At 36.0% G+C, this 8,012-nt stretch overlaps 1 protein-coding gene across 1 annotated transcript; it reads left to right on the forward strand.

Annotated features, from left to right (window-relative positions):
* LOC18790966 (topless-related protein 2) lies at window positions 1,279-2,348 on the forward strand. The gene is made up of 4 exons (XM_007224186.2): window positions 1,279-1,361; window positions 1,566-1,745; window positions 1,841-1,954; window positions 2,033-2,348. The coding sequence occupies exons 1-4, from the start codon at window positions 1,279-1,281 to the stop codon at window positions 2,346-2,348; spliced, it is 693 nt and encodes a 230-aa protein (XP_007224248.2).

Raw genomic sequence — 8,012 nt, forward strand, 5'->3', positions numbered from 1 at the left:
TAAAATAAAATGAAGACAATGAATCTCATTATTGGCTTAGTTGGCTGACTTCATATTTGAATTGATTTGCCGACTTCAACTGACTTGTCATTTGTTTCTTTGAATAGTTGTATGACGTATTAGTAATCTCAAAGGTTCTGAATCTTTGAAATGAATTTTGTTATCCAAATCTTTGAAATGTTGTAATGAACTAATATCAGAAACTAATCGACTTATTGTTGTATTATCTTCTTTTACACGCTCTTCGATCGTGAACTTCACACGAAACTTAACAATAATATTCAAATGTATATATTCGAGTCATTAAATATGTGTTGCATATTTTTGAAAATATCAATTGCAAGAATTTTCTCAAGCAAAAGGTTATATGATGACTCCAATTGTTGGGCCATCTTTACACTATGTTCTACATATTTGACTATTATAATATCGTACGGATTTGATATTTTAATCTATTGGTTATATTGGGAGAGTGCATGATAAAAAAAAATGAGTGTGTTGCATCATTTTCCCTTTTCTAGAGCGCGTTTTGCAAACGCCCCTGCTGAGCCTGGTGGTGGACAGCCCACAATATGTTGGTCGTTATACCCCTTAGCCCCTCTATAAATTGAGCCGTCTCCCACCAACGCATTTCATGCAGTGAGTGAGAGAGTCCAAGCTAGCTTTAGCTCAAGAGTGAAGAGAAGCATATATCATTTTCAGAGAATTTGAGAAGTGAGAGCCAATTCCCTACTCTCTTTTTTCTTCTTCTTGTTTTAATTAAGAAATCTGCTCTCTTTCATGTAGAAAGATGAGCCCTCTTTCTTATTTCCTTCCCATTTATTACATTGTCCGCCTAAATCTGCTATATTTTCACCATATTTATTCATACTCTTCCCTTAAAAAGATAGATTTTTTACTTTTTTTGAGGATTTACCAATCCGATTCTTCTTAATTAATTTCAAAATGTGGTTGGTGAGAGTAGAGTTCTTATCGTGAGTGTCGTATAAAATGCTTCGGCACTAGAGCATCAGCTCCCACAAACCCTACTCGCTTTGATTTTAATTCTAGCTTGCATGTACATTTTATGTTACAATTTGGTGTGGATGAGATTATTTCACTTTTTTTTTGTGCGGATGATATGATTTTATATTTTTTGTTGTTGTGGATGATGTGATTTTACAATTTTTTGGTTGTGAATGATATCATTTTACATTTTTTGGCTCATTTTTATAATGCTATGTTCTGATCTTTGACTTCTTTTTATGTTTAGGAACCAAAGCAAAGGCTACTGAAGATATGGCTGCTAATTCACATACAGAGGCGATTTACTCCGTCCTCCAATACCTTGACCGCCATAACCTCGGAGAAGCAGCTCGCACGTGAGTTTTCCTTTCCCATGTTTATTTTTCCTTAAGCCTAATGTCATAGACAGCAGTCATCTATGTGTGAGAGATTGTTGTTAGATGATTGTCAATGCCCTTGTTATTGAGGGTTGGTCTTTCCTATTTTTTTAATCTACATTCATAATCTCAATATTTGGCTAATAATTTACTAATTGCATGAATTATTTTATACACATTTAGCCTGGAGCGGGAGTCTGCATTGTTCTTCTGCCTGCCTTATTTTGAAGAATGCTTCATTCATGGAGCATTTGATGAGGCAGAGGAATACTTCAACGGCTTCACCACAGTGCATGACAACATGTACTCGACCAACGTCGTTTTTGTGCTTCGTTGGCACAAGTTTTTGGAAGCAGTGGACGAGTAATTAACTTACTAATTCACCTTTTATTTTTAATTAATTCATTAATTTTTATATAAATGTTAATTTTATTCACATACTTTTGCTGCGCATGCAGGAACAACCGTGATGAGGCTCACACCATCCTCCATGAAGAACTCAGCACTTTCCTCCTCTACAATCCAAATCTGATTGAGCGGGGGACCGAGATCATGAACCTGGAGAACTTCAGGTATAAGAACCGGTCGCTGCTATTTGTTCCATCTCAACTGATTATCTAATATATATGGCTTTGGGATTGGATGTGTAGGACCTACGAAGGGCTTCAGGAATATGGAGAGTCCGTCATGGCAAGAACCTCGGAAATGATGGATGTAAGGAGATGTTTAGAGGCCAATCCACTGTTGAGCGGAAAAATTCGATATCGAATTCCAAACGCCAATGGTGACCACGGCCCTGCCGATCTAGTACTCCCTCCTCCGCCACTTCCATCAGTTATGCCAGTTCTGCCTCCGCCACTTCAAGCAGCTCCGGCAGCTTCTCCAGCAGGGGCGGAGCCTCTGTCCCTTATAGTGTTACGCTGTGGACCGGGCCATTTCTTGCTTGTTCCACGAGGGTTCATATAATTAGGAGGCTAAATGTTTAGTTTGGTCGGTATTTGATTTTTATTTTGGACACAGGCCTAGGACCATAAATTTTTCTTTTAATGAGTACATTAGTTTGTAATTTGCCAGACTATTTGTGACTTTAGAATTCAATGAATTATGGTAGTTTAATTTTGTATATAGTTTTCAATGAAAAGCCAGATAAATAGCGGATGTCAATTGCCAAATGAAAGCATGAGTATGTGTTGTGCTTGTACATCCATGGTTGAGTTGTTCCACAATGAATACGTTGCCATCAAATCATGAACCTGCCATACATAACTTCTAAATTAGTAAAGTACAAAAATTTCATCTAAATAGAAGTAGTAAGGTTATGTGGTATAGTTTGTCCACGTGTGTAATATAAGTAGATATTTATTGATATTATTCTCAAAAAAGGGGGAAATATCAACCATATCGTTCACCCAAATTATAACATGTACAAAAGCTATAGGATTAATCCCTGAACATAGACTCAATTTACATTTGAGTACCTCAATTTCCAAAATCGTTCCCGCGGTCCTTTAACTTCACTTTTGTTAGGACAAATGGTCCTACCGTCAATTTTGTTAACTATTTCTATTAGATGTAGGCGCAAAATGGTATTTTTATATTTTTTAAAAAATGAATAAAAAATTATATCTTTAAAATAACAATAAAAAAAATCAAATATAAAACCAAAAAAAAAAAATCAAGTTTGGAGGGAGTAGAAATCAGGATAGTGGGGGAGAGAGAGAGTTTAATTTTAATTTTTTTTATTCATATTTTAATCAATTTAATACAAAAATACCATTTTGTCCCTTCATTTAATAGAAAAGTTAACAAAATTGACGGCAAAACCATTTGTCCTAACAAAACTGAAGTTGAAGGACCACGGGAACGATTTTGGAAATTAAAGGACTCAAATGCAAACGGGTCTAAGTTCAGGAACTAATAAAACAATTAACCCAAAAGCTATATTACAAGACCGTATGACTGTACTATTCCATAATTTCGTTAGCAACAAGTTATTTGCACTCCCTGTTAAAAAGAAAAAAAAAACTAAATTTCTTTTTTGGTTTACATGGAGGGCCGAAGCCCAAGAAACTAAAAACCTTTGTAATGATCAACATGGTTTTGTCTGGCCAAACTGTAATTTTGAAGATACACTATTTGCACTCTTGATTAGAATGGTAAACTTGAAGTCATTCTATAGTGAGGGCCTTATATATGGCCATTAGGTGAGGTCATATTTCTTAACCGTTGTATCAGGTTAACCAATTTGATCAAACGACTAACTAATTTGATCCAACAATTAAGAAATAATGCCTCACTTAAGAACCACATATAAGACCTTCACTATAAAATTCTTCGGTAAAGTTGAAATATTATATGGAGGACCAAAGCCAAAGAAACCAGAGCAACTATCTTCTTGGGCCTTAGCCTAACCAAAATCAAAACTTTCCCGAGCAACTATATTCTTCGGTAACAATAGCCTAACTAATAATTTTTAAATAAAAAAAGGTCATTTGCACAGTGAAAGTAAATTTTGCTTGTAGTCATGAAAGAATTAACCCAAGGAAAAAAAAGAAAAAGGAATTCCACCATAATGTATTATTATTTCTTGTAAACAAATGAAAAGTACAAAGGAATTTACAGTGGCATATTCTGCCGTGTAATACATAAACAAAAAAGTCTACAGGAAAATAAAAAAAAATTACAGAAAAAACACATAAGAATGATAATGCACTCCGGCATGACAAACGCGTGTAAATTGCCTACGGCCACCTTTCTAATCGCACCAAAGTCGGGACCCACCATTTTCGGACAGTAGCTTGGAAAAAGCTGAGCCTGTATAATGGACTTATATAAGCAAGTTGACTTATCAACAAGTCATTGTCATGCTGTACCACTGACCGTATGAGACTATATAAGTCAACGTACTTATCTTCTCGTACTTATCAGTTAATTAAAAATTATATAATTTCTTGTGTTCTTGAGCTTTGAGGTGAGCTTCTGAAAAAACCTTTGCTTTTTATATTTTTAATTTCTTAATTATTTTTTTGGGTAATCTTGGTTTCTTGTTAGCCTTTTACAAATAGATGGAAATGGCTTTAAATGTGTGACATCTAAACCACTCTTTCCTCTGCTTGGGTTTAATTTTGGATTTGATGCAATCTCAATATTTTGTTTGGTTTGTGAGAAAAAAAAGAGAGAGGAAAGAATTGTCATCTGTTTCTTGGCTTTGAGTTTAATCCTTGGGATGTATAATCTCAAGAAAGATCTTGTTTTCTTAATCTTACAGTTTTGTGATGAGGGAGGTTATTAAGAAGCTGCCCACATGTAAGTTTCTTTATCTCTGTTTATTAATAAAACATTCTTGTTTGTGAATCAATATGATTCATTTTGGGAATTGATGTACAGGCTTGAGAGAGTCAAAGTGGATTTTACTTTGACATGAACTACTTTGAGGACACTGTTCTTAGTGGGAAATGGGATGAGGCAGAGAGGAACCTCTCTGGTTTCATGAAATTCGATGACAATCGCTACTCGACGAAGATCTATTTCCAGATCGGAAAGCAAAATTCATTGACAAGCGAGAACATCATTTTTTTAAAGCTTCTTATAATCTATACATAAACAATCTCTAAAAAAATACCATGTTCTGCATGTTTTTGGTTCATTCTTGACAGCAATTGTCGCGCCAAGGCGTTAGATATCCTCATGAAGGATCTCAAAGTTATCGCCGAAAGTAATGAGGAGCTGTTCAAAGAAATGCATCACACATGTGTATGGGTTCAATCCAACAGGGATCATAAGGCACTCTCTATGTGTGGAGATATAATGTCTATGAGGAAGACTATGATGAAAGAACTCAGGCAAATAATTGAGGCAAAACCAGTTTTCCGTGGCGAACTGAAGTATCCTAGCATCAAAAGTCATAGATTACATAATTTTCATTAACCGAAGGTAATGCTTCCTCTCTAATTTGGTCTTCCTTTCTATTTTGTGATTGCATATGTTCTTACATATGTGTGTGCGCGTTTGTGTGAGAGAGAGTACTTGTTATTCTCATATTTAGTAAAAGATTTAGTCACTTTCTGTTTTTTTGTAATTGGGAAAGAGACTGACTTGTGTGTTTAACTTGACAGCTTGAATTGGCAGCATAAACAGTGTAAAGACCCTCGTCCAAATCCAGTCATTAAGACTCTTTTCATTGATCATGTTTGTGAAGCACAGGAAAATGTTCCTTTGCCTTTACCAATTGAAAACAATTTGGAAGTAAGATATGTTCTGGTGACATAAATTTCTTTTTCCTAAGTATTTGTCCTTATTAACCAATGATCCTGCTCGGTGTCTACACTTACTGATTTTTGTCCAAATCCAGTTATTAAAACCCTTTTCATTTATCATGTTTGTGAATGGCAGGACTGTTTGTCTTTGTCTCTATCGACTGGGAACAGTTTGCAAGTAAGATATGTTCTTGTAAACAGAAATTCTTTTCGTATTGGTCCTCATTAACCAATGTTTCCTGCTCATCAGCCATACTAGCTGATTTTCTTTTTCTTTTTTTAAACAAGATTTTGTTTAGTCTTTCTGGTTTCTTCTAAGATTGCTCGAACCTTATGTATGTAGCCTTCACAAGCAACATCAAATCCACTTCCAACTTCTTCTGCTGAGCCAAAAATTTATCTGTAACACAAGATGCGCTCTCTTTGGGAGCAGTATCTCTCAATGCTGCAAAGAGCCCAGGTATTTTATTTTAGTTCTTCTAGTGATGGTACCCTCTAATTTATGTTTGAAGTGTGTCTTCATTTTACACATTGCATAGTTGTTGTTATTAACTTTTGATTGCATTTCTGTGGCTACAGCTATAGAGGTTATTGACTATCCATGCTTGTCCAAAAGAAAAGTTCTTTCCGATTTTGGATGAGGTAATCTGAATCAAATTTATGTACAGATTTACATAATAGAACTTGTGTTTCTTGAACTTGGTTTTCTTTCATTTGTTTAGGTAAAATCAACTGTCACTGATCCCGGCCAAAGTCACATGTCCGCGGTTGCCATACCCAATGGTTTGCCCACTACTGCTACTTAGGAAGGTTGAATCCCATACTCAAACTCATACAGATCCGACTATGGAGATCTAACAAAACATGTTACCATTGAAATTGAATGAAAATATGGAAAGATGGGTACAACCAGTCAACCAATGGATCTCCCTGTCCCTATCCATTTCTTGTTTATGCATTTTTGAAATCATGTCCTGAAGATATCTTGCATCTCTCTGGGAGTTTTTGATTTACTCTTTTTGCCCATCTTATGGATCCAAAAGCAGCATTTCACCCAGATTACATTACTGAGAATTGACAAAAAAGAAAGGATTCAAAAGAAGAGATGACTCAACAATTGGAGCCCCAGAAAGCAGCATACTCCTTTTGGGTCAGTTAACCAGACCAACTCAGTTTGTAAGAGAATGTTTGTTCATCATCAGCTTCCTAGCAACCAAACATAACATAAACCAAAACAGAAAATGGAAAATACTGATTTTCAGTTTGTATGGAGCTTAGATTCAAGTTTTCCAAAAATCGGCCGCCTAGGCGGGCTAGGCGGGTCCTTTTTATTTTATTTTATAAATAGTATCGCCGGGCGGCTATACTCATGGAATAATATATTTAAAACGTATGGCTGCTCGGCTAAACTCTTTCAATAGTATATGCCAACGGAGAGCCGGGCGGCTGTACTCCTTAAATAATATATTTAAAGGGTATAGCCGGCTGGTTGTACCTCCTAAATAATATATTTATAGAGTATAGCCGGCCGGCTAATCCCCCCTTTTTTTTTTAAAGAAGACCTGTTTGAAGAGGACCAAAGAAGCTGCCACCGATACCAACAGCAATGACATCCTTCAGGGCTTTTCCTGTGGCATCAACCTACTAGAACTGCCAATTGCTTCACAATTCAGACAATATGGACCCAAAGTCAAGTTTTCGAAAAATCAGCAGCCTAGGCAGGCTAGACGGTTTCTTTTTTTTAATTATAATAAATAGTATAGCCGGGCGGCTAGACTCCTTAAATAATATATTTAAACAGTATAGTCGGCCGGCTATACCCTTTTTTCTTTTTCTTTTTTAAAATTTTCCTGCGCAAGGTTCATTCTTTCTTATGGAACGGATGTGCCTGGCTGCCAATCAGCGTCGTTGACCAATCGCGACTAGTGTAAATTTCGATTGACACCCGTTTCTCACCTAAGCCCTAGGTTCACTCCCGGGTTTTGGAACATGGCCGGAAACTTGAGAATTAAAACTTAAAATCTAAGCTCAATACCCTAACATATCAACTCTGTCAAGAATGGAGTGCACTTAAAATCTAAGCTCTATACCCTAAACTCTGTCAAGGATGGAGTGCAACTTTTATTTCGCTTTGCCACCACTCTCCAAGAGCCACTTTTTTGTATGTATATTAACTGGATTATTACACAATTCTGATGGGTCGAGATTGAGTCCAGATGATCTTGATCACATTATTTCAACCTTGTCACTTGAGCCAAAACTCACCAATCTCGACGATTGATAGGGATCAGTAGTTATAAGTTTGGGCTCAAGTGGGATTGAATCTCTAAGAAAAATTAAAGATAACCAATACATGATCTGATCTGCAACTAAA

Source organism: Prunus persica, chromosome G1 (genome assembly GCF_000346465.2).
Source record: "Prunus persica cultivar Lovell chromosome G1, Prunus_persica_NCBIv2, whole genome shotgun sequence".
NCBI lineage: Eukaryota > Viridiplantae > Streptophyta > Magnoliopsida > Rosales > Rosaceae > Prunus > Prunus persica.

Bases quoted from the DNA above. Each gene is read 5' to 3' on its own strand.
- LOC18790966 (XM_007224186.2), top strand. From the start codon at position 1,279: ATGGCTGCTAATTCACATACAGAGGCGATTTACTCCGTCCTCCAATAC. The intron at 1,362-1,565 runs GTGAGTTTTCCT...ATACACATTTAG, and splicing joins CTCGGAGAAGCAGCTCGCAC to CCTGGAGCGGGAGTCTGCAT. The intron at 1,746-1,840 runs GTAATTAACTTA...CTGCGCATGCAG, and splicing joins TTTTTGGAAGCAGTGGACGA to GAACAACCGTGATGAGGCTC.